This window comes from Falco punctatus, assembly GCF_963210335.1.
Source record: "Falco punctatus genome assembly, chromosome: 2".
NCBI lineage: Eukaryota > Metazoa > Chordata > Aves > Falconiformes > Falconidae > Falco > Falco punctatus.
Window position 1 is genome coordinate 80,043,565 of NC_137581.1, and position 26,866 is coordinate 80,070,430.

General features: G+C 48.9%; 2 protein-coding genes across 11 annotated transcripts in view; both read right to left on the reverse strand.

Moving 5' to 3' along the window:
• Positions 1-21,229, reverse strand: part of LOC308059417 (cystathionine beta-synthase-like) — a 33,535-nt gene extending 12,306 nt beyond the window's left edge. The window contains exons 1-6 of the mRNA XM_080376747.1: positions 12,034-21,229; positions 10,167-10,321; positions 6,181-6,287; positions 3,690-3,824; positions 2,170-2,249; positions 789-920 (exon numbers count right to left, since the gene is read on the reverse strand). Of these exons, the coding sequence (XP_080232873.1) occupies positions 789-920; positions 2,170-2,249; positions 3,690-3,824; positions 6,181-6,287; positions 10,167-10,321; positions 12,034-12,045 (621 nt within the window). The 5' untranslated portion in view covers positions 12,046-21,229. The remainder of the gene's footprint in view (positions 1-788; positions 921-2,169; positions 2,250-3,689; positions 3,825-6,180; positions 6,288-10,166; positions 10,322-12,033) is intronic.
• A 90-nt stretch (positions 21,230-21,319) lies between these two features.
• Positions 21,320-26,866, reverse strand: part of LOC308059412 (cystathionine beta-synthase-like) — a 35,485-nt gene continuing 29,938 nt past the window's right edge. For all 10 annotated transcript variants that reach the window (XM_080376719.1, XM_080376713.1, XM_080376718.1 and 7 more), the window contains one exon: positions 21,320-25,728. In XM_080376719.1, coding sequence (XP_080232845.1) covers positions 25,619-25,728 — 110 coding nt within the window. In that variant the 3' untranslated portion in view covers positions 21,320-25,618. The remainder of the gene's footprint in view (positions 25,729-26,866) is intronic.

A 26,866-nucleotide genomic window follows, 5' to 3' on the forward strand; every position in this document is an offset into this window, starting at 1 on the left:
AATCCCTTCTCAAAAGCCATATTAGAAAACTTTTTTCAAGTATCCTATCTATTCCCATTTTTGAGAGCTGCTTTGACACTTAGGGGCATTTGTAGCTGGCAGTGCAGCAAGTCAGGTGGCTGGGAACTGTGGGCCAGAGCAGTTGTCCTACCTGTGCAGAGGGATTTACCACAGAAGGTACACAAGCACAGCACTGAAATGTGTGCAGCCCCATATTCACACCCATAGACCAGGCTGCTTCTGAAAAGCATATTCAGACACTGAGCTCCCTTTTTCTTAAAAGGAAGGAACTTCACTGACTTTTCTGCACTACCGGGGCTGCCTACCTGCCATAGGGATGCCTTCCTGCAGCAGGGTGAGACCCAGGGAGGAGGTGCCCTCCTGCACAAGACCCAGTGCTGCAAGAACCACTGGTGTGAATCAGCAGTGTTTGCCTTTTACAGAATGAGGCTTGTTTGTGAGGCAGGACAGAGGTTGCTAGCCAGGCATAAAAAAAATGATTTTTTTTTCAGGTCAAAGTTAAATCTGAAGCAATTTGAGTTTTGAATTGTGCAAGAAAACCCAGCCTCACCCACATCCAGCTTTGGCAGAAACATTACAGGTTTGGAAGTGACCCTTATTTTGTTTCTGCCACTCCGTGCCTGACAGAAGTGTGCTTAAGTTTCAAACATCATAAAACACTGACAAAACCTGTCTCCGTCTCCAGTTTAAACAAAGCCCCCAAAGACTCGCTCGGAGCACATGCCACAAACTGTGTTTGGAGAGTCAGTGGAGGATTGGCATTTTACCTGGTCCAGGATGTGAGAGCTTGGGATTTCACTTTTCAGCTTCCAGGCAACACGAATGTTAGACTCTGGGGCATCAAAACGAGTGCATGGGGTCCTCACAATTTCAACACCCAGCGCCTTCAGAATATCGACCTTTGGGAGGGAAGAAAGTAGATGTAACACAACCAATCCCACACAGAGATGGTAATCCAAACCTGCAGGCACAAGGCAGCGTCAGATGCCAGAGGAGCTTTGCATGCAGGAGACATTTGGCATTTGGAGATACAATGTCTGATTCTCAGTTATACTATCTCTGACATCGTCCTGGCACCCAGGGCCTCCTGCCTGAAGCTGACACACAGACTCAAACCTGGCCACGTGCCCTGTCCTACTCAGAGGGCAGGCTGGGGACACAGCAGAGGTTAACACTGTGCTGCTCCTTGGTGCACGGAGAAAGGGGCAGAGGGAACTGTAGGGAGGAGCAGCATCTCCTGTGTGCTATGGTCTGAGCCCCTGCGTGCAAGGAGGAGGTCTTAAAGCTGTCTTTGCCCTATGTCCCTTCTCTCCCCTCACCAAGCACAGGGAAGGAGCAACTGCAAATCGTCCCCAGAGTATTAATCTGCTGGGAGATGCGGCTGTCAGAGGGAGAGAGGGTCAAAAGAGAAGGGTGGGTGAGTGTTGGGGTGCCTGGAGATGAAGCCCATGGCAGCTGGAGGTGGCATCTGATCCAGACCGGGCTTAAGTGAAATTTAGATTGAAATGAGGGTGGCGCTTTGGAGAAGGGCTCAGCTCTGAGCCAAGTCAGGGTCCAGGTCTGGCTTTACTGGCATGAGTTCAGCTGAGCAGCTTGTGAGGCTTCTGGCTCCTCAAGGTGGAGATTTCTGCCATCTCCAGTATAGCAGTTTCATCTGGTCATCAGCTGTCGTGCAAGTGACTTGACTCCACCATCTCAAGAAAGCGGCTCAGACAACTATAAGTGTCTCCAGGTTAAAGACAACTGCAGAGACACAGAGACACCAAATGACATGTGAAATGTCAGAGGGGAAGTCAGCAGGACCAGCAACTGAGCCCTGGCACCTGCCTGCCTCTTCTGTGCTCCATCCAGCCCTTGCCCTCACAGACAGCAGGTATTGCTCCATTTCTCTGCACCCGTGCACCATGCTTGGCTAACGTGTGAGCCCAGCTGCACTGCTGACGCTAGATGATCAGCCAGGCCATCACAGTGTGCTTTTTTTCATCAAGAGGAAGTCTTCTGAATAACTGCAAAGCTATGTCTGTGTGCTTGGCAAGGCTCATTACCCTTTAAAGGAGGGGGCACTCCATCTCTAGAAAGGGAAAGTCAGAGAGAGACAAGGAAGGAGATGTTCCCCGGCTGTGGGGCAATACCGTGCAGAGCACTGACCTTCTCCATGCTCATTTTCTCCGGCAAGACAATGATGCAGCGGTAACCTTTCACTGCAGCTACCAGTGCCAGCCCGATTCCTAGGCGGTGAGGAGGAAAGGGAATTGGTTGACAACAGCATTTGGCAAGGCCAACCGACGTGGGTTGTTTCCTACATTCCACTCTCCTGCCAGCGAACATAACCTAGAAATGTTCACCGATGAGCTATAGGTGAGGGCATCCTCTGCAAGCCTCTTGGGATGTGCCAAGGGAGCGTGGGAGGATGCACTAACAGGCGAGCCAAGCTGAAGTATCCCTCTTGCTTGCAGGAGTCTGTTAGCGTGGCACAGAGCAAATGGCAAGGCTGGGGAGTGCTTTCTTCCCCTCACTGAGGCTCAGACCTCTTCCTTTGTTTTCCAAAACAGGAGAGAGGTGATTTTGCTCAGGAGTGCCTTCCCCTCCCGCTCAAATGCTCGCAGCTGGGGGGATGCACACGCGAAGCTGCACATGTCACCCTGTGGTGAGCAAGCGAAGGGGACCTCTGCTCCAGTTTCACTGGGGATGATGGATGGAGCCAGCTGCTCCCCAGCTAGACAGGGAAGGTGAGGCTGGAGCAGCGTGTCCCCTCAAGTGGCTGTAGGGAGCGTGGTGCTGCCCAGCTGCCCCGGGTGGGCAGGGAGCCAGCACAAGCCACCTGGGGAACAGCCCTGGGGGCACACAGGTCCCCTCGCTCCAGTGTCTGGGGGGGGTGGGGGTGAAGGGGGGGTGGCCAGGGCAAGAGGGGCTGTCTTTGGAGTTCCTGCAGCAACAAGCCAGTAAGGAGCAAAATTCCTAGAGACGAGTCCTGTTCTTCATGACTAGTGGGGGGGAGGCAGGGAGCACAGCGAGGGACACTGCCTCAACTCCATCCAGAGTGCCTTGACAGCCTCCGATGGGCCTTTTTGCAGGAAATCATGCTATGCACACATCCCTGCTGGGGCAGGGGTGCTGGTGAAGGGAGCAGCAAACAGATGTGGAAACTTGCTTCCGTGGTCCTGTGCAGGCTGCAAAATAGGGGGGGGAGGCTTCTCTTTTTTCCCTCCTCATCTCATACCCCATACTAGACATACATTGTCTAGTGCTTGAGCAGGATGACAAGGAAAAAAAATAGATTATTTATCTTCTAGCCCGTCAGGGAAACTGTCTCTGGGAACCTCTGAATATTCAAGAGCTTTCCAGCCTGAAAACGCCTGGGGTTGCCCCAGCTCCTCCAGCTGAAGCTGTTTGTCTTGCCACAAGGTAACCCGCTGGGCATGCCTGTGCAGGCATGGGACCCTTGCAGACCCTTGGGAATTTCAGCAATGAGGCACCTCAGCACCCCAGGATGCCCATGGCCACTATGAGGGGAGCCAAGGGGAGGATGGAGCCAGAGCCGCAGGGCCCCAAGTTGGCCTTGTAATTCCAAGTGCAAGAGCTCTTTGAATCCCTGCCCCTCCTGCAGCCCCTCAGAAATGCCACCCTGCCCAGTACCCAGGCAGAGAGAGCATCCCTGTACTTCCCACCTGTATTTCCTGAAGTGGGTTCAATCAGTGTGTCTCCTGGTTTTATAATCCCAGCTCTCTCTGCATCTTCCACCATCCTCAGGCTGATGCGGTCCTTCACACTGCCCCCCGCATTGAAGTACTCACATTTTGCCACTGGAAATTAAAAGGGGAACCTCTGTCAGGGACGAGCTGCACCCCGGGGGAGCATCAGCTCCTTGCTCCCCCAGCCGTTGCTGCAGTTATTTGAGGACACACATTCCTGCCCTGCAGGATGGTCCTTTGTTTCAGGGCAGCCCATTCACCATCTGCTTACAGGGTGCCACCACTCGTCATGGTATTACCCATCATCATACCTGCCCATAGTCCATCTTTCCCCCACGTTTCGTCTACCTGCAGCACCCTGAAGGCAGCGGGCAGGCCTGGTAAATCCCGGGTGGGTTTAAAGTCAACTGGACATACAGTGATTGCTAGGTGGAAGGTCCCACACCGGTATGATACACCTTGCTGCCCTGCTTTGAGGACTCTTCTCTGAGCAAGGCACTGTCAGGTTAACAGCAAGGTCTCAGCCTTTCCTGGGGCATGGCAGTTACTGGTAGGCAGCTAAAAAGGTGCCCTTCTGTAGGGATGATCTGTAGTCCTGGATGGGGTGCCATAAAGAAAAACTGCAAGCCACACCTCGGCTCCTAACCAGGCCCTCCACACCGCTAACACCCGGGGCAGGACTCCTCTTACCAAGGTTTTGATGAGCAGCTACACCTGAACTGACGGTACTGAGCTCTGTTTTATGGGCAATAGGGAGAAATTACTAGTTTCAGGGTGTCTGTCACTTAATTCTAGCAAAGACAGCTACTTGAAGCTGAGAAATCAACCCAGTACATGAGCAGCCAGAACAGGGAAAAAAATCTTGTGCTCATCATTACATTCTGTAATGGGAAGTGCCAAAACTTCAGCTACACAGAGATCCCTGGAGGCAAAGAGATTAGAAAGTAATCACATCTAACCGTAACTGCTTCCTTGATGCAGCAGCGCTGCAAGCGTTTGTGTATTTGCTTGGTAAGAGGCTCTGTGCTGATCTGCAGCTCAGAGAGGGCCCTGCAGCTGCTGCCTGCCCTGCTCTCCTTCCCCTCCCGCACCAGGGGAGGGAGGCACCACCCCAGCGAACAGGGTCTCTTCGGCTTCCCCGCAGCTGTTTGCACCAAACCCTCCCATGCCCCTAAGGTGCCTGCCCCAGCAAGACATCCTCCAAGGGACAGCCTGCTTCAGAGGTGGACCAGACATTGCAGACCTGTCCTCCTGCTTCTGCCACTTCTGTTCCACCGTCCCCTACGGTCCCCCGAGGTCTCGTTCAGGGAAGTGAGAAGCGGTGCAATGCAAGAGGTTGCAGGGTTAGGGGCCCAAAGATCCCAGATCCCACAAAGGGATCTGGTTGAAGGGCACAGCACGCTTCATGTGGCCGTGCGCCCGGGGGAGGCTGGCTGCCGTTTGGATCCCCAGCTGCCAAACAGGACCACCAAGTCCCTCCTCCCTACCCGGCTATGCGACACTCGTGAATCTTACTGCCTCTGAGACACCCGTCTTCCTGCCTATTTTGGCTGAAATTAATTAATAGGGTTAAAAGTTATAGGAAAGGAGACTGAAAAGTCCATATGCACAGAGGCAGCTTCATCTTGTCATCCTCGTGTCTGTGGGGAACCAGGCTAAACCCAGCCCTTACACAAGACAGCACCAGCGCTGCGCTAACACTCCCTTGGAGGAGGACTTGGGTCCTGCTGGAAAACCTGGCCCTGCAGCCAGCGCCTTGGCCTGGCTTTTTAGCACCAGGGCCCAACACACATGTCTTTAATAAACCCAGCTGTCTGCAGCCCTTGCTGCTCTAACCGGGGCTGTGTTTTGGGAAGGTCCTCAAGGGAAGTTGTCTGTTCCCCCCGGGACAGTGGCGCAGCAGACAGCAGTCCCTGGCCCAGCTCCAGCTGACCTGGCAGAGACGATGCCACAGCAGAGCAGAGTCCCCTCACGTGGGAGCTCTGCCTGGCATCTAGGGGCCACGGTGGTGTGTCCCTCCTGCAGCCTGAACTGCTCCCTCTGCCCGGGCAGGCTTTGGGAAGGATCCTACCATCCTCTTTGCCCTGTCCCAGACACCATGTTTCGGTAAGACTGGGCCAGTCTCTCCTGTGCATGCCGCATGCTACCACGGGTGCTGCAGCATCCCTGCTCATCACCCATCCCTAAATTTAGCCCAGCTCTGCTCTGAGTTTGTGCTGCAGTTATCTGGGAGGAGAGATGCCTCCACTACCATTAGCCCCCTGCTCATTGCAGCTTGAAACCACCTGTTTGGCCTGACAAATGACTGTCGTGTAACCCAATGAGTGGGAGCATTCAGCATGGGCTACATCTGGCCCTCCCCATCTGTGATTGCTCTCCACAAAGCCTCTTCTGAAGCTCCCCTCCAACACCGCCCCTCACCCTCACCTCATGGTATGGAAAAACCTGGTGGAAAGGGGACACTCACAGAGCTCACACTTGAGCCCATAGGACTTCCCAATCTTGTTGACTCGGACCATTGGGGTGCAGCCAATTTTCTTCAGGATGTTGGGCAAGATCTTCGTTTCTTCTGGCCTGAAATAATGCAAGGGGAAAAAAAGACAAAGTCACATCAAAGCAACTGTTGTGCAAAACGGACCAAGATAAAATGAGTGAGGTTTCAGCAACTTTAGAAAGGCTACCAAGAGACACCCCAACTCCAAGAGAAAAACTCCCTATGAACAATTAACAGCAACAGGAGCTAGTTATGGTTTTCTATCACTCTTACAATGACTTATTAATTCTTTTGCATAAAAAATAATGTAATTAATTTTCAGGGCTGTTCTGAAATATCTTGTTCTCCAAGACCCTAGGCAAGGCCTGTAACTGAGTGAAGTGAGAAGAACTGACAAGCCTCGGGATGTTATGTAGTGGGTGAGAAAACCATAAGGCCGTGCACAACACAAAGCTCCTCCTCTTTCCTCTGTCCTACCCAGCACCACCTCCACTTTTCACATTTTCAGCTATCTCTGGGCCAACCGCTGCTTGCCTGGCCAAGATTCTCACACTTGCAAGGATGGCTCCAAGCAATCAGAAAAGCTCAAGCCACAGAGGACTCTGGAGTTTTTTTTGCAAATAATTAAACTGAGCTCTTGGATCAGTGCAATTCAGCCTCCTGGTTTTGCTAGTGTCTGGTAGACTCTGGCAGAAGCCAAGAACCAAGTCACAGAAATTGCAACCAGAATGAAAAAGACTTGCTCATCCAACACACAAGCAAACGCATCTGGCCATGCAGCCAGGCAACTCATGTCCTTGAACTTTTTAGAAGACAGAAGAAAAGATCGATAAGGGTTATGTTTATTGGGGCCACAAATGCCTTGCATTGACAGCCAGCATGTCTCTCTCTGAGTGGGGTGACAAAGCCACACTCCCTCAATACTCAGCCCTCCTTTGCACAGCTCTCACTTACTATCATCCTCCGAACCTTGAACCCAAGTTATCCTTGTCTGCTATCACAGCCAGGCAGATGGCTGTCTGCTGACAGAAAGTTCATATGGTACAGTGATGACACACTGATTTACTTAGAGAGAGACACACACACATCTCCCCCTGGGTTTTGCAAGCATGATATAAACACTTGTTGCTTTGCAAGGGTACAGGGATAGTGGTTTAGTGTAGGTCTTTACTACCAAAAGCAGCCAGCCTCCTTATATCTCAAGCTCAGAAATGATGGAGCTTTATACGCATGCTGTTCCCTCTCCCTCCCTGGGAAGTGTTACCGTGCACACCACAAGCTCTGTTGAGTGCTGGTAAATGTGAGGCAATAACTCAATGAATGAGCTTTCTGCACAGCTGCAGCCATTTTCCATCTGCTCTAAAAGCCACCAAAATGCCCAGGGATTTCAGTGGGGCTGAGCCATGGCACAAGGAGGCTGCAGCTGCAGCTGAGGCATTTAACTAGAGCCTGGCTTTCAAGTGAGCAACCTGCATATTACATCTAGATTGCAGAAAGTCAGCTCAGGAGAAGCAAGCAAGGCCATTTATTTACCTGCAGCTCATAATTGTGGTAAATGAGATGCTACCATGCCCTTTGAACCTCAGCAGGGCATGATGCGGTGTGGTGAGGTGCTGCGCAGCCCCGGGGTCTGCAGCGGTGGAGCCTGGCGAGGGGAAGGGTGAGGCAGCCTGTGCTGCCCTGCATGCTGGGATGAGCCTTGCTGGGAGGGCAAAGGTGGGAACCAGAAACCAGACTGCTCTTTTGCATTGCTACCAGCTAGCATCCCCTAAAAAGATTAGCCTTTCTCTCACTCTGGGGCAAATTTTCTGCAGTTCCTATCAAATTCCTTACCTAATCACTACCATATTTTACTACAAAACCAACAGTAATATGGTCAGCCTCCATCCCCAGCTGGTGCCTGTGCCTGAGGGCAGCAGGTCTGTGGGGAATACAAGGTTTTGTGCAAAATGCCTTTGGTGCTCCTAAAGGATGTGGTGGGGACACTTTAGTCCTACAGCTGCTGGTGTCAGTTCAAGATGGCAGTAAACAAGGATGTTTGCTCTCCAGGATTCCTGTTTTTACTCATGGTATGTTATTCTGTAAGATGTCCAGGGGAAAACCAGTCCTCGCAAACCAAGTGATTCTTGCTGAGGTTATGGTGGGTCACAATTGGCTCAAGGGATATCAGAACTAGTCTACCTCTGTATCTTTGGAAAGATTTAAATAGTTAATATTCTTAATTAAAATAACATCTTGTTTTCTCCCTCTGCCCCCATCCTCTGCTTCTACCCCCAAAACCCAATCAAGGTTTCACATGAGAATCTCAGAGAGTCCAGAGATTTTTGCTTCGTTGGCTGCCAGCTGTGGTTTACCCAGAACAAGGAAACCAACAAGCCCTTCCATGCACTGCTGCAAAGTCAGAGAAACGCCGTGATGTTTCCCAGTGTACTTTCTTCACTGCTGTACAGTGGGTTATGTTTCAATCCCAGTCCCAGCGATGTTGCATAGGCCCCTTCAGCCAGAGCCCCTCGCCAGGGAGCTGCCTTGTGCCCAGGTCTGGGGCTGCCTCAATGCCCCCCTCAGCTGCCCATCTGGCTGCAGGGTAGGATGGGTCCTGGCACTTGCTCTGCCTTGCTGCCCTGTGGCACCCCGATGCTAAACTGCTAAAAAACAATAGAAACCTGCTCAGCAATAACTGAGAAAAAACCCAAAACGGTTTGACTGAATAGAGCTGACCCTCTCCTTGGGCGCTCGCTGCAGGGATTGCACTGGGTGGACACCTGGATGCACATTTGCTGGATCAGCTCTGAGGCTGTGGAGACCACTCCTCCTTCCTTCACGGGTCAGGCCCAGAGGCAGTTCTGGGCTTCACACATGCCAGCTGGTGGCTGTGCTCTGGCCATGTCCTGCCTGGCATGCCATCTGAAGCTCCCTCAGCCACTCCTGGTTAGCAGGCGTCCACGCAGAGCAGTGCTGCACCTCCTGTGGGTTCCACTGCCTCACATGCCAAGCTCAGTTCACATTTTACATCTTTGGCACAGCCTGGGCTTGGCCTCAGTTCCCCTGATATTTATAGGACAGCCTCACCTTTAATAGCTTGCCTGGGTCTGGTTTGCTGGGCCGTTAAAGCACCTCCTGTTGAGTCTAGTCTGGGAACTTTAGCAGCTTACCTCACCCTGGGAGGACACCCATGGGTGTGAGGACAGGAACCACCCACAGCAACCACTTCGCTTTGCACTGAGCTCTTGGGCCGCTTATAGAGAGGGGCCAACCTCTGTGTGAGCCATTTTCTGCTTATTTAAAAGCCCAGGCACTGGTAATCTCTTTTCATTAAGGTCTCTTACCCATTGGTAAAGACGTTGTTAGTACTTTGAAATGTCCTTACACACAGCTTCCAACTGCTTGAATGAACAAGGGCAGCCAAGCTGCAGCCCTTCGACTGGTGACCGCACGGCTCTCACTGACTGTGCTGTACAATGGGATGGGTGCAACAACTCTGGGATGTACGCAAGCATTCTGCTACAGGCAGGAGAGCCATTGCTGCATCTCTGCAAGTGCCTCGCTGTTGGGAGTGCCTTCACTTCTGCTGTGCAGCACCACATCTCATGGAGTCCGTTTTGCAGAAGTGTACAAGTCCCTCGTTGAAATGTACCTCTGAAATATGTTCACCTTAATTCTTCTAAAATAAGATGCCCCAAACTAGCAGATGCTTATAAATCTGTGCTGGAAAACACAGAGCTGAGTCTTGAGCCAGCTACATCTTTCTGCAAGATTAAAGGGAGTGAGAAAGTTCTTCCTGGAAAGGAGATACTAGATGAGTGTTGCCTTCTGGAAGATAAACCATCATTAACATAACGTGTTGTCTAACTACTGACTTCTGGTCATAACCATCCTGGTGTAACAATAGTCCCTCATCTTCAGGAAAAGATACCGAGCTGTCTGCACGCTGAAATAACCAGCATGAAAGAATTACTTACAAGGGCATACAGGAGTGTGGAGACTTGGTGGCAGGCGTTGCAGCTGTCCACGTGCACTTACTGGGCAAGTTGGGAAGAATCCATGTGCTGTCAGCTTTGCTTTCCTGACTTCCCACACAACTGCCATTCACAAGCAGGCACGTCTTGGTCAGCTCCTGTGTTGTGGAAACAGAGACTCAGCCTCCTGGTAGGAAAAGCGGGCGGGCAGGCATCTGGGCAATGATTGTCAAAGGCAAGAAAGGATGTTTGTGGGTGAAAGCAGGGCAGCCAGCCTGCATGGGGCACCCCTACCAGCATGTCAAAAATTCTGTTCTAACAGAAAGAGCATAAAATTGCTCTTTCAGAGTGGTACACTAGACCATGTACATGGTAGACCATCATCTGGCCACCACCTCTGGTAAATCTTCCCCTGCTCTAATGTACATTGAAGCATCCCCTCCACTAGAAAATTTGGTGCGCTGTATTTAATTGTTTGGTCAAGAGCAGTATTTTCCACCCTAGCAGTGAAGAAACTGCAGATGAGTCTGCCCAGCAATAATTTGAGAATATTTGTACGGTGGTAGTGGGCCTTAAAGGGCCAGAGGATACCTCTACTCTGGCATCCAAGTGTATTAAAAATGAAAAAAAAAAAATTGATAAAAACAAAACATCAGGGAAAGGCAGCAAAGGTGCTCAGAGGTACAGAGCAAGTTCCACAGTAAAACAGCTTAAATGGAGGAAAATTCATCAGACTGGAAATGAGACAGATAGATGGCTGGTGGTGAGAGTGGGCTGTAAATCCTGGGGGATCTGGTGAAGGTGACTGACACACACTTTGTATCTCAGCATCAAATAGTATGACAAAATGAAATTATCAGGAACAACTATAGGAGCAGAGCAGGAAAAAGTGGAACCAGAAAAGGGTTAAACAGGTCTTCAATGGTTGAGTTCATTAGTGGCTTTCAAACACACTGGCCCTAATGGTACCTATGCTCTGTGAACATGGCAGTGTGCTGAGCTGGTTTCTCTGTATTGCTGGTGCATATACAGAGAAAAAGAGGAGTCTGGTTTTATAGTCTCTTCTTGGCATCTGCTACTGACCAACAGCAGAAACAAGGGTTACATGGAGCTTTGGTGTCACCCTCTCTGCAATTCACCAGCCACCCTTTGGCACCAAGGAAACCAGCTGCATGGACAAAAGACACATGATTTTGGTAAATGGAAGTTTCCTTTCTGGCTTATTCACAGAATTAATTTGCTTCAATTTGGACTTTGTGGAATTAAAGGGACCTTGCAGCTAAGTAGAATCGTGGTTGGAGACCTGTGTCTGTCTTTGGTTGGTGAAGAAAGTTGATGTTAACCTGCTTGTTGTAGCATAGCCCGCCCTACCTTCCCGCACTACTGCAGTGGTGTGTTCTGCAATTACAGCAAGTGTAATGCTCTCATTAACGTTACTGTACTAGAAATTCTCAAGGGCACGGTGTTGGACCGTCCTTCTACATTTAAGTTCAAAGACATAATTTTGAAATTTGACAGAACCAAACCAGTGACACAAATGCAGAGGGCTGCCTGCAGAAGGGCAGGGGATGTGGGAAGCCCACTCTAGCTACTGCCCCGGGGCGGGAATCCAGGCCGATGACCGGAGGAGGCTGGAGCCGACATGCGCAGCACAGATAGTGGCGGCCGACGTGTCTGCAGAGCACCACCTTCATCCCAGGCTATACAGCCACCGCTCCACCTGCCCCAGACACCGGGCTGCCGGCAGCGCCTGCGAAGCCCAGCTGACTCACAGCGACCAGGCAAGCAGCCAGCACACTGTTATGGCTGGGTCCTGATAATCTAATTAATTTGTGGCTCAACATGTGAGCCCAATGGCAACCTTAATTACCATTTCTGCCATCCTCCTGCTTGCTTGCTCGTTTCACCCACTCGTTGGGAGCTTCTCTGAAGCAGCGCGGCAGGACTACCCGAGATCAGCGCCGTGCTTCCCTGGTGCTTTCCCCACTAGCTGGGAGGATGGGGCTGCGGTTTGCTCCCTGAAACACAAAAATACACCACACCATTATTCTAGCAACGGCAGAGTGCTGAAATAGCCCGTGGTGTGCAGCCAAGCTTTCTTCTCAGCCAGAGGCCCTAGGGCATCTCTGAAGATGGAGGTCAACAGCCTTGTGTGGCTGCCTGGCCCTGTGACCGAGGCTTGAGGCAGCAGGGCAGGCAGGGGACAGCGAGCTGCCCCCGCATTAGGCACTGAGCTGCCTTTTCCTCCTCCGGAGACGCCAACCCCAGCCTCACAAATCAGCGAGAGACCACGAGGGTGCAGGGCGGTCCTGCCAACATGGCTCCAGCCCTGCAGTTGACAAAAACTCTCCTGGCAGACTTTGCCTCCCAGTGCCCTTGCCCATCACCGCCAAATCTGTTGCTTCTTGGAAGGGATTAAAGGAAAAAAAAAAAAATACATTTCCTTGCAAGCCAGGATTTGTGTTGGCCTTGAGTGTATCTTCCCAAGCAAATCCCTGTTTACCTAATGAATTAACTGGGAAGGAGCAAAAGTCACTTGTGGATAAAGAAGAGATAAGCCACAGCATATCAGAGGCAATTAGCATGCTTTCACAACTGAGGTCACCGTTTGGTAACCAAAATGCTGGCAAACTAGATTTTACGAGTATTTTTTTTTTTCCTTTTTTTCTGGTGATCCCCATCTCAACCATTTTGTGGTGGGCTGGAGAGACAGGAGAGGGCTGAAATTATTAGGGCTGCTTTTGCCAGTCTTTTCCCTCTTTGCTGGCACGTGGCTCCCTGCCTGGTGGGTGCCAGCCCCGAGAGAGGCCGGCATTGGCTGCCGGGCCCCGTGCAAGCCCCCTCTCGCCCCCAGCCCCTGCTGCATGGGCAGGCTGCCTGTGCCCAGTCTTTCCCTGTGGAGGCAGCTTGGCAGAGCTGCAGGAATCGATGGAGAGGGGCCGGTGCCACTGGCCAACCTCCAGGCGGGGGTTTGCACCCCCACTTTAGGGCAGAGGGCCCAGAGCCACTTCACATTTCAGTTAAGCAGAGGGAGAACCCACACCACGTGTCTGGCTGCAGGGACAGCCACCTGCCAAGACCTGGGTGAAGGTGGATGACCTCCCCAGGGGCTCAGGAGCAGCCTGATGCCCTCAGGCACCCACCTGGGAACAGCAGGCTCCAAGCACCTCCCTTGCCACCACTGAGAAGTGCCACAGCCCCAGCATCACCCCCGCCAGGAGCAGCCAACCCTGCCTGAAAGCCAAGGGTGGGAGGCAGTGTGTGCCATGCTGAGGTGGCTGGTACAGGAGGACTTCATGGAAGGAAGAGCATTACTGGCTTTCCACCTTCTCAAATACGGTTGCATTCTGCTCATTGTGTTCAGTTCCCTTAACATCTGATACAAAAAAATGGCAAGAATGGGGTTTTCATTTGTTCACTCATTTAAATGGATACAGGTTTATTTTCTAGATGCCCAGAGAACAAAGAAACAAGATCTGGCCCTTGACTAGGTCAGCATCTACATTCATCTCTGCTGGAGGATTTTTCATGTATCTCCTCAAGGGTTGGTTAAGTCTTGGCATGGTGCCTGCAGAACTGCACAGATGTCCCTCTGGTTATGAATCACTAAAATCTCTGCATCGCTATGCCCATGGTCTGGATCCATATTTAAATTAAGGTATGTCTAAAACCACAGTAGTTCTGAAGGTAACCTTAAAAATCGCCTGAAGTATAGGAACCCCAATAGTGTCTACGTGAGGGGGCAGATGACCTGAAATAGTACCAAAGGCTGGGAGGAATCTGACCTTCCCGTATCTTTCAGAAGCCTTGACACAACACCCGCAAGCTGCTCCCCTGCTGACAGTCTGCACGGTCACATCCCTTGAACACACAGGCTGGATGGGAAGTGCGGGCAGAAAGGGACATGGGGCCACTGTGGACAGTCTGACTGCAGCCAAAGATGGCTGGGAGGAGCAATGTCCAGTGCAAACTTCTCCCCGTGCTGCCTCCAGTGCAGTTTTAAGTCACCTTATATCACAAAATGAAGATACATCCTCTTTTAGTTACCAAACCCCTTACCTTGTGCCGGGACTGCTCCCCAAGCCCTGCCTGAAGCTGCAACTATCATCTGATCAGCTGGTGAATACACCTGACCTGTTGCAGGTGTCCTGCAACGGTCCCGTTACTCTCTTCTAAATAGAGAAGCTCGAGACGGCACAAGGCCGGACAAAGGATAAATGGCAATATCCTCTGGAGCTGGGAGGCAAGCCAAGGGACCGGGCATGCTAACATGCAGTTCTGCAGCTGCTGCCACTTACAGAAAACATATGACAAAGATCATAGGCCAACATTTATAGAGTACTTTGCAGGTAGATTACCGTTATTAGGTTATCAGACTGCACTGATAGGGAAGGGAAGAAGATCAAGACGCTCATTAAGTAGACCGAGAGAAAAGAAGATTAATTCAGCAGGGCAGAGTTACATGTGAACTTGCCAGTTCAAAGCAAAGTGCCATTTGTTTTTGCTTTATTTAAAAAAAAAAAAATGGTATTTCTGTCACTAAACAAGACAAATGCAGTATCAGTTTAACAGAATCACAGAGTGACCCAGGCTGGAAGGGGCCTCGGGAGGTCCCCAGTCCAGCCTCTTGCTCAAAGCCGGGTCAGCACCATGTTCAGCCTGGGCTGCTCAGGGCTTTGTCCTCCTGGGTCTTGAAAGCCTCCAAGGATGGAGAATGCACAAGCTCTCCAGACAACCCGCTCCACCGCCCAGCTGACCTCGTAGCATAAAGCCAGAACCTCCCCAGTTTTTGGATTTATTCAGATCCTGCCAGAAGTGCAGACACTCCCCAGATCAGAGTCAGCCTGTGAACAGGCTGAGCAGCAGGCACTACCAGATTCCTCCTCTTTTCAAGCCTCTCCATGACAACAAAGTTACCTGGTTAGCAGGCATGGCTCCCACGCAGTCTGCCATTAGAAAAGCAGCACGTTTGGTAATAGATAAGCCATACTTACCACCTTCAGCTTTTCAGCTGGGTGCCTTGGCTTGTGCTCCAGTGCTGAGCTTTATATGTGCCTGGTGGCAGGGGACACCAATGAGCAGCAGCAAGCGCTCCGTGGAGGGACGCTGATTGGGTCCTGCCCCACACCTAATTATGCCCAGCACCTGATCGCTCTCCAAGCGTAAATGAGTGGGGTATAAAAAAAGATAAGCAATTTATTGTTTGCTTTAATCCATACTTTCTTCACAAGTGCTCTCGACCCATCCCCCAGTGATTTTGTGGTGATTTTAGAATTTTGTTTCTGATCTGATTCTGTGTATCTTACTTAACCCGCTACTTAAACCGGCTGGTCTGTGACAGCATGTGCCTTGCTGAATCAGGCAAAAGCAATGAGAGAAATGACATATTTTGTTAGGTGCTGTCTGATATGGACTCTCAGTGTCCTCTGGGAACCTAAGGTTAGTCTCCGTATCGCATCCAGCCCTAAACCTCTTTCTCATGAGGGCTCCAGCTCCTCATGCAGCTGCTTTACTATCAAATCAGCCAAGAGCAGTGAACAGCTTCTGCTTTGTGGTGATTCTCATTCCCAAACACCAGCTGGGCAATTAGCAAATTATCTGGGTGCAGATTTACTGGAAGAGGAAGAGCCCACGGGAATTTTGGTCTCTCCTTTCCCTGCTCCTTCACACAGCCAGGGCAGTGCACAGAGATGCCTGGCCCAGGCTGGGGCTGTGCTCCCCCAAAACACGGTCGGCAAAGGAGACTTCATCGCTATTCAGATGATCAGGGGAGAATAAGGCTGATTGGAGCACTTATTTTGGAATTAAATCTTTCAAAGATCTGACTGGTGTAGGTATTAGCACAGGAATTACATTACCTTTGGTCTTTTTGCAATAAATGAACTCTCTGGAAAACATTGCCAGAGGTAATCCATCGTAGAAAAATCTTGCGGGCTATCTGATGTGACGCAGAGCATGCAGGTCTTTTGTAAAGAGGCTGCAAATAACCCTAACCACAGCAAGAATTGTGTTTTCTGGGCATTGCAGTTACAGAGTAACCCAGCCACCCATTTCCGGCTGCCTCCTAAAGCAGCATGTGCTCGAAGTGAAGCCACATAAAAAAATGAGATTCTTCCCTTTCAGTGAGCAAACTGGAAGAAAGGAGGATTTTTTCCAACCTAAAAGGAAACTGAGATTTAGATGGGTCTTGGAGAGACAGAAGATAATTTTGAAATAAAATAATTTGCTTAGAGATATTTTTATCTTTTTTTTAAAATGAAATATGTTCTTGAGGAAAGTTCTAAAGGTTAAGTTTGGGGCCATTGAAAAAAAATCCTCCCCCCCATGTCCCCTTTTTTAGGGCAAGGTAAAAGCTGTTAGCTATACCTGATCAGAATGCTTAAGTAATTTGCCCACCACAGCTGTGCCCAGAGCTGCTGTGCCCAGAGCTGCTGTGCTGTCTGACTGTCCGGCACCGCCAGCCGTACAGGCACGCACACAACTGGGATTGCCCCCGGCAGGTGAGGATGGCAGGCATTTTGCCCTGGGTTTTCCTGCTTTGCCTGTGCTAGGTTCAGAGCAGAGGAGGAGCTGGGCTGCGGCAGGCTGGCTGGAGGCTGCACTGCCGTCCTTGCTGTGCTTCCACTCCACACAGGTGCACCAGGCACATCACAGCCTGTGCACGCAGCAAAACCGCGTCCCATGGGTACCCAACCCTACCTTGCCATTCTGCAGTGCTTGTGTTTAAGCGTTATGAAGTTGAGAATGACACGCGAGCGCATCGCACAGCTGTTTATCCCACAGCTGGCTTGCACTGCCCTGTCCTTCAGCTGAACAGTTACGGTGCAGCTTTTACCCTGCAGGTCCCACTGACTGAACGGCAGCGTCCTCAGGCCAGGCAGCAACAACCGGAGCGAACCGGCCAGCCGGCCATAAAAACTGAGAGGTACAGGGAGTGACAGAGGTGGCCAAGAACACTGGGATGGCTCCTTGCTCTCACAAGGTGTGACAGGAGAGTTCGTGCCCATGTGCAGGGAGAGGGCCTCTGCTTTTACAGCACCGTTGAAAAGCCTCTCTGCAGAGGTAGTTCCATGGATCTCACCTCAGCGGGGTCAGACGGGACACAGCGCTCGGCTTTTACTTCTGGGCTCTTGGGAGGAGAGCTCTTTCGTGACCACAGAGCCACCCCCGCAGTGAATTTTTCTCCTAGAGGAGACAATCGGGTTTTAACATGTTCCTGATTCTGCTGTACCAAGTGGGAAGAAACCCACATCTTCCTCTCCCATGTAATGTAATGTAATAATCAAAATGGCTTTCTCAAAGCAGTTGAAGCTCCATAGTAGGGCTTGATAGGATGTCAGGAGAAGAGTTAGCAATGTGCTGGGAGGGCCCAGCAGGTAATTCAGGGCAGAACAGGCTTCCCTTGGCTCTTGACTTATCATCAGCTGTCAGAGAAAGCCATTTTCCTGTGAGTTTAACATGGCGTTAAAACTACTACTGGTCAAGCTGGGTGGGACTGTGAGTTGGAATACCAGTGATAATACCCACTATCTGAATTGTGTGGGTAAACTGGGAAAAAAGGTGGATGCTACTTGCTGTTAAACACATTTTGCACCTGTTCAATACACTTGGTGTAAAAGCCTTATTTTATTGCAGAACTATTCCCACTGAAACACGGCATGTGCCCTCTGTCCAAAATACAGATTTTATGCAGCCCTCCTCGCCATAATTTAAGTCTTACCAAGAACAGATGAAGAATGTAATTGCTCATGGCTAGACCCCATTGACCCTTCTGAGCAGCGCTGCGTTTCGTGACTAGCCCCACCTCAGCAGGGAAGCATACGACAGAGCGAGGTACTTGGTGTAAGGTGCACTAGCCCAAGCCTGTCACAGTCCAAGGCAGAAATGGGTCAGAAAAGTTGTATTTTTGTTACTGCGTTGAAGAAGCCATTCACACGCAGGAGTGTGAACCATTGAGTGAAGAAGCCATTCACGCGCATTCACATTTCAGGAGAGGTCAGAATGTGCCCATGCAACCCACAGATGTTTTCAACGCATCCGATGTGCTTCCTTTGATGGTGTATCTGCTGCTGGTGGCTGTAGGGAGAGCTACGCTCCAGAGACAGGCAGGGGAAGAGCAGACCCGCTAGCTTTTGTTAGGAGGACACTGGAAGGAACCCAAGGCACAAGCAGCTCCAAACACGCTGGGTTTCCCACCCTTCACGGGTCAGACATGCTGCGCTTGCCCCATGGGGCCATCAGCACGTTCCCGTATCCTGATGGGTCCAAAAGGCAGAGGTCTCACTGTGACTCAGCACATTGCCTTCACTCCCGTTTCCCCATGGACACAAAGTGTCTGTTACATACCACACTGCGCAGGGAACACAGGGGCGGTTTGTGCATGCGGGCCACTTGCCCTGTTTCTTTGGGCACACAAATCCAGCTGGTTACCACTAGAAGAGGCAGCGACTTTTCAAAGCCTGAGAGTTGGCAGGTGTGAAAGAAGAAGGTGCATTTGTTTGAAGAAGCTATAGCATATTTTTAGCTACCGAAAGAAAATGCAACCTGCAGCGTAAACAGCACTTGGCTTTTCCCCTAAATAGAGGTAGATTTTTTTCTCAAAACTAAGGCAAGGGTGCACAGGTGGTGGCCAGGGAGTTGCCTGTTCTTCTTACTGCTACACCACAGGTCAGGTCCTCCAGGCTCTCCCCTCGCTCACCACCTTCCAGCACTGCAGCCACCAGGTGACTCCCGGCATTTGGCACCTAACAAAGCAGTGGGTGCACACAACCATGATGATGTGGCTCACCATCATTCCCCTGACCTTGAGGAAGGCATGGGGATGGTTCAGCTTTGCAGGAGCCGCTGTTCGATGCAGCAGCCATGCCCAGCTCTGCAACATTTGCCTGCAGTCCTCCTTTCCACCCCCCTTCAGCCATCCCTCTCATGCATTGCCCTCTCCATTACAGACACCTAGAAAAACAAACCAGAAAACTGGTTTCAGTGGTGAGGTAATGTGGCGTGGTGGGAAAGCTGCAGTTCAGCTGGATGTGGTCTGCAGTGCAGTTCACTAGGCAGAGCTGGGGCAGCGCTGAGGCCAACGTGGGGCCCTGGCAGGCAAGACAGCAGTGTAGCTGGCTGGGTGCAAGGCTGGGCACAGGCACGGCTGCAGCACAGCTTCGGCAGGGGCTGAGGGAGAGGGCCCGGGCTCTGCAGGACCCACATGCACACAGAGTACGCGTCCCTGCCGTATGCATTTAACCCCACAGCAAGCGGGGCCAGCACCCTGGTGCAGGCTGGGCTCCTTGTGCCTTGGCAGGGGCTGTGCCTCCACATGCCCATGCACAGCCACTTCCCTCTCCAAGGCTCTGCTTCCAATAAACACATAAAGAATACCTTCCAGAATATTTCACAAGAAAACCTCAAACACATCTGCCTTTAACTTGGGAGTGCCAAAAGGTAGCGGCGCTTCCACCAGCACCACAAGTGAGGCTTGGTGTGTTTTTCTCTTTTCCCCCCCAAAGGGCATTTATTGCTCTTGTAAGGTAGCTTTCTGGACTGAAGTCCTCTGTTTATCTCCAGAGCCAGTACAGCAGATTGTACCCAGTAATTTTCCCTGTATTGGTGACCCACGAGGATGAACACCTCCACCACTGGGGCCAGTTCAGTCCTAGCAGTTCCATCGGGCAGCACCTTGGCTGTCAGGAAAGGTCTTGTTTCCTTCTGCAAAAATGGGACGTGCGCAGTGCCTGCTCACAGCACTGAAAGCCTGGGGGCTGCTGCTAACGGGATGCCCTTGGGGCATGCCAAGGAGCCCTCAATATTTCTCTCAATAGCTGCACTGGCTAAACCCACTCCTGATCGACCTGGCTAGGGTATTTTTTAACTGGTCCTGCTCCTTGATTGGGACGGTGGCTGCAGCCCGGTGGGAGAGGCAGCAGCACAGAGCAGGGGCCGCAGCTGGGGCAGGCATGCCCTCAGCCTGCTCGCAGGTGGAACTTGATCCTGCACGCTGCCGCTGCCCTCCGTGCCTGGTAGGTTAGACTTTGGCCTTTCTGCTGGAAGGCTCTTTCCCTGCAAGGGTGAGCCTAGGAGCAACATCAGCCTGCTGCGTGTCAGACTGCAGTATCAGGAATGCTTTTGCCTCCAAGTAGAACACCAAAAGGTAAGTGACAATTGATTGGCAATTGCTGCTGGCAACAACATTTCAACTGTAACATGAAGAAGTGGTTTAAGGCAAAGAAAGCTTAGCATATTGTCTGCCTGTGTGTCAGTCAGCCCACGCTGCTGGAGAGCAAACTGGATCAGAAGAAAAATAAAGCTGAGGACAGAGCACTCTGCGTGCGTGAGGAGGTAGATGAACACCTTGGATGCAGGTGAGTGAGCAAGCAAGGAGTTCCTGCCATGCGTCCACAGGACTAGCTCCAGCACCCAAGGCAGGCAGAGGAAGCCCCCCTGCACCCCTCTACCCACTGGCCTTTCCCCATGTTTCTGAGATGGCCACTCACTGGAATGTTGTTCCAACAGGGTCCTAAGCTATTTAGACAGGGCTGAGCAAGGAGTGACTGCGTAAGAAAACAGAGACAAAAAAAAAAAAAAAAATCAAAGGATGAGGGGTTTACACACTTGCCTAGCAGATATAAACCACCTTCACTGTGGTTTAACTTGAGCAATTGACCAAGATGCTGAGTGACAACACAAACTCATAGCTCTGAAATAACACAGCCAGCCCCTTTGGTTTCTCCCAGCCACTCCTTATCCACTGACCAACACCCATGCACCTCATGATACTGCCTTCCCACAGAAACACAGCCTGGCCTGTTCCCCTTGCATTAATGCAGAAGCATCTGTCCAACTGACCACACAGGCACCTGTTGCTGTAGGAACTTCAACAGAGGCATCCGAGCCCCAGCTCTCCATCCCTCCTCTCCTACCCTGTACAGAAACACCAGGGCTGTACTAGAGCCAGGCATGAGCAGCAGATGGTGGGCTGGCTCATCAACAGCTGCTGTACCAGCAGCTCTGGAGACAGAAGAGCTGCAGTGTCTTGCAGTCCACACATTGAAACAGAGAGGTCTTCTGCAGCCAACAGGAATTTCTCACAGGCTACAGTCTAATACACTTTCAATTTTTCAAATTTTGTCAATTTCAACAGCCGTTAAAAAACACCCGGGTCATTTTGCAATCAAACAGCTTTTATTCAACTCTTTATATTGTACATTTGTGAACATTTGTGCAACAAATACAGCACATAGTATTGATTTTCCCCAGCTCCATAAAGCATAAGAAGTCTTCCCTTTGTCATGCTAGCGTGTTGACACCACACAGTAAGAAAGGCTGTTGGATGACAGTGGCAATGCTAGGCAACTCCTGACAGTGAGCACGTTGTGTGAAATTCATAGCAGCGAACAGAAGTTTTCAGAAACCATTTAGCAACAAGCTTAGTGGGCAGATGAGACTGGTCTGGCTGCTTAGAGGAACCTCAGCTAGACAGAGTTCCGGAGTCAGCCACAACTTGTGTGAGAGGTGGGAAATAACACTGGACGGGATGACTTCAAAATGATCCTTAAGTTATTACCGGACAACTGCTTGCAAAACATTATACACATTTTATTGGATAATTGTCTTCAGGTGCAAAAATAAGCAGTATTTTTGCAGACCCAACATTAGAGCAAAAAGACTGATATTCTCTTACAGCAACAAACAAATACAGCATAAATTGTTGATATAAATACCCATGTGCAAAATAGTTTTCAGGCTTAGTCAGCACTTGCATAATGAGCACAGGTAAACAGAAGATGCAGGCACTTGTTCAGAAAAAAACCCAGTTTCATTCAAGCTCTGGACTTGAACTTCAGGTTAAAGACCAAACAAACTACAATGTCTTCTTGGTCCTCACAGTATTTGGAACAGAGAGACGAGTCCAGCATTATACAGCCCTACTGCTACTAAATAGGGCCAGGCTAGAAACAACATTCTCACACACACAAAAAAGCATTACACTCACAAGCTTTGAATCGGAGGAACATTAACCCTGCAGGATTCCCTGCCCCCTTCTTCTGCTGCCTTCATCCCTATTATGGGAAAGAGCTCTGGAAAGTTTTTCAGTGATTCAACAACTCCATTTATTTACCCAATTCCTCTGGTCAAATAGGGTTGCTACTGTAGAAAAGAGAGCATCTGGTGGTCAGCATTTCCTCCTTGTGCCAGTGCAGAACAGGAGACAGCTCCTGCTCTTAAACTGCACAGGAAGGGTGGCACAGGTGGATTTCTTTGGATACTTTTCTCCTTATTTGGATTGCTTTAGATTCACATTCCCTCTTCCCTACCAGCTCTAACCACTTCTTCTTTCATAGCCAGCAACACCGCCTGTTTTCATGACACTAACAGAGATTAACATATGACCAGTAAACTGAAAAAAAAACCCAACCTGAAATCTTTACACTTTTCTCTATGCCACAGGTAAACCTACCCACTAAACTGCTGCCCCAACTAACTTCTCTCTTGTACTGCTGTTCTGAAAAGAAGTTTGGAAACCTCCTACCCTCCTCATACTTCTTCCTGAATGCAGTTAGGCTGGAGCCTAATTGAATGAAGCCTCATATAAGGCTTTTACATGCACAAAAAGAAAACTGAAAAAACCCAACTACTTAAGCACCCCTCTCCCTGCCACTGTCAGCAAGGGTCAGATGGAAAATGGGGAAAAAAAAGAAATCAGATAAAAATAAAGTACATTTTCGAAATCAACAGTAATGCCAAAATTTAGCAGCAGTGATGGCTATGATTGCAGCAAACACTTCAGTTTGTAGCATCTAGTGAAGTACACATTTTAGAAGTGTGGGCATTAAAGGAGGCAGTGAAAATATAAGAAATCAAAGAAGTCTCTCTCAGCCTTCCCCGTAAACTAAGAATAGATATGAAAATACATCTGACAGCACTATTTGAAATAATTCAGAAAGGAGTTCAGAAGCTCGGCTGAAATACTGATGTCTCAAGAGGTACAACTGACTGTTCACACTCTCTGCACTAAGAAACGTCAAGGATGTTAGAAGTGGTAAGATCAAAGATTGTGCCTTTAACTGTGCAAAGTTATTTATGACCCTTTGGGAAGTAGCTCAAAAAATACGGTTTGAAAGATGAGTTATTAGGCTCTGCCAAGCAGCAGCAAACCTAAGCCAGAGCTGTTCAGCCTAGAAAAGCTAATACAGATTTGAAGACAGTGTCTTTAACACACAGATACATGCATCTGATACACTAGCTCAGCTTTCCACTAGTCAGAGCACTCAAGCTGGGGTTGCTACTACAGCAAGGGGCAACAGTGAGAAAGGAAGCACTGCACATCATAAGGGTAACAAAAAAAAGTATTTAAAAATTCAACCATCGTTTAGAACAAAAGTTGCACATTTTTAGGCTTTATAGTAGTTTATTCCAGAGACCTAGGGAAAGTTGTCTTGGATCTTAAAGAACTATATGAACTTAATGGTTAAACCATAGCTTAATGTAAGCAGGGGTCACATAACTTCAGTAATAGCCCTAATCTGAAGGGACAGCCAATGTCTGAAGAAATAAACCAAACAAGGGCAGAATAAACTTAGCATTCATCAGCATGGCATTAAAGAGTTAATAAAAAGCCTCAGACTGATTTTTGATATTAGAACAAAGTTCTTAACATTCACAAGTCTAAGGTGAGAGAGAAGCAGCTAGAAAACAAACGGGGCTGTCACACTGCTGGCTGGCAGGCAGGCATGATCTCTGCTGTCATTCCTTTGTTTTCTGAGCTCTTACACTGACATGGGACAGGACAGCTTCCACCACCGCTCTCCTCTGAGCATGCATTTCCAAAACGTACAGCAAATCCCACTGCCACGGGGAGGCCAACAAGGTAGAAAGAAATCTATACACAGGAGGTAGTAATTCTGATTTTTAAATAACCCCTTTGTTTTCTCTTAGCTGACTTGCAACTCCCTTCAGCTTTTCTTTTTTTCTAAAAACAAACAAAACCCAAGAACACTAACAAAACAAGTCAAAGCCAACAACTTTGCTATCCTACCAGCAACAGCCCCAGTCCAAATAGTATTTTTCTACTTCATTGGAGAGACAAGCTAAGAAAAAAATGTCACTCTTGCTGATCAAAAACTATTCTTGGCAAAAGGCCAGTCAGAAGACAGAGCAGTCTTTTATAAAAAAAAGATGAAGAACAACTATTTTTCTCCTGTAGCTATATCCTCATTCCACTCATTACCACCAACAGCAGCCAGTAGCATGAGCACAGCAGTGTACAGATGAGGCCGCTAGTGCCAACGGTGCCACGGCTATGCAAGTCGAACATTACTAAGAATCCACAGCTACAGATGTGGTGAAAAGCTGTAGCTGCACACACCTACTGCGCATTACTCTTACCTTCTCTTGAAAGTACCAGTCCACACCTTATGGCCAGTTACTTCTAAACTTGGCTACAGTGAATTCAGTTAACAGTAGGGTTTTTCTCCTGGACTAAGATGCTATAGTGTAAGCAGCATGAACAGGATTTGAAAGAGTTTACAGCTCTTCACAGCTCACCTTTGGCTCTTCTAAAACAGGCATAAAAAGAAGCATTTTAAGATTAGTAAGAGGGTGGGGAGGTAAAGGGAAGGTACTAGATGAAAGAGCATGATTTTCAAAAACCTTCAGGCAAAGAGCTTGATCTCACCTTTTAATCTTTTCACTTGTGCTTAGTTATCAGGGTACAATTGGAAAAAAGAAATTAGGTCTGTCTTCACAGCAAAAGCTGGTGCACTGCATAAAACAAAGTCACTAATTTGCGTTTGTTACTTCACTGTCAGACTTCCACTTAAGTCAGTTTTTCCTCAGAGCAGCTGGCTGAAATAAGCCTCAACTCCAACTGTCAGTATTTCCTCTCATTCTACTCTGATGCCACCAAAAAGCAAACCCCCTTTCTTCTCTTCATGCCCCTGTCCCACTTTTGTCTCCAAACAAATATTAGCTAACTTAACACCCTTGCATGGGAAACAAAAAAAAACAAAACCAAACAACAAAACACCCAAACAAAAAAACCCCAAAAATCCAAAAACTTTCCAGAACTCTTTTGGGCCTCCACTTCAGTAACTCTTTATTTCAACACATTTTATGAATCTGAAACAATGTTTTGGAAATCTAGACCTTGGACATAACAAGCAATGAACATACCAGTTAATTTAGGCAGTATTTTTCACACATACATATATATATAGTTAAAAAAATAAATTGTCTTGATAAGAAATATTGTGTAACCTGATTAAGAAACAAGTCCCCAGAAGCTGTGCAGTACAGCAAAATGCATTGGTTGTGTAGCTGACACCAGGATAGCTAACTGCTTATTTTCAGAATTTTAAAAATAAACAACCTTAAAGACAGACCAATCTACCTAAGCAATGAACCTGATTCTTTGTTGGAGATTGCAAAGTGTTGTTGAATAGGCTCCACTTTGTTACTTGATTTTAGTTGGAATTTCTTTCCCGTTCTCGTGCAGTCACGAAGTTAAGCAGGTCGATGGCTGTAACGATGCCGAATACCATTTGCCGCTTACTGGAGGAACCATCAGTGTGATCTACGCAGAAACAAAGAGGGCATTCTGGCTTTAGGCGGCTCAGAGATACACCATCCCACTTGGCTTTAACGGCAGTGCTTGTAAGGCAGATGCCAAGCCATTCCAGCTCCATGTGTCAGGGCCTGTTGGCGGAGCTGGTTATCCCCACTGACCCTTGTTGTACATTGAGGGGGAACCCAAACAGCACCTTGACCAGTAGTCACACAGGAAGTGGCAAGGACTTTAATTTCTGAAAAGCTCCTCAATAAGAGGTATATATAAACTCAAACATTATGGAAGGAAGGATAAGGGTCCATCAGATTTGTTTGGGGTTTTTTTACATGAAGATTCAAACCAAATCCTGTTACAAAGCGCATGTTCCTCATGCATTAGTTTATGTGGCTCTGCTTGAAACAGCTGCAAATTGATATCACCCCATCTGAACCAGGGGCCACTAGAGGACAACATGTGACACTACCATCTTCCTACATCGCTGTCAAATACAGAGTTAGTATAAAACCCACAATTGAACATTTTCTCATTTATATCAAAAACACTTATTAACTATGTAATCATTGCTGCACTGAGAGCACAGATTCAAGTGATTTTTCGTTGTGAGTATAAGCCTTTGACCTGGGAACCAAGAGGCCAAGTGACCTCTGGCCCTTTATCTATGGTCTAAGTTCCCTGTTCCTAAAGCCTGGCTGTACTGAGATGTTTAGCCTACCTATACACTCAGTTTGTTCAGCCAGCTAGATTATCCTGGACTTTTCATTTACCCAATCTCTGTTCCATTGCAAGCTTCCAGTGAGAGTCTATGTTTATATAGTTAGTCATCACAGACTCAAGAGCACATCCTTATGGAGATTATCAGGAACAAGCCCCAATTTGACAACTATTCTTCATTTACTTATAATTGAGATAGCTGTCAGATAAATTTATTTGGTGAGTCTTAATATTGCCTTTAGTCTAGTTTCTCAGTGTTCGTGATTTTGCAAGTTGCTTGCTATAAGGAAGGTAAAACAAGGGGGGAAAAAAGTATTACTCATGTATAACAGTGACATCCCCTAGCTCTGAAGATTTGTTCAGTCATTTCCAGTTCATAAGGAAGGCAGTGTAAAGGGTTGAGAAGAAAGAAAAGTAGAGTTTGGAGGAAAAA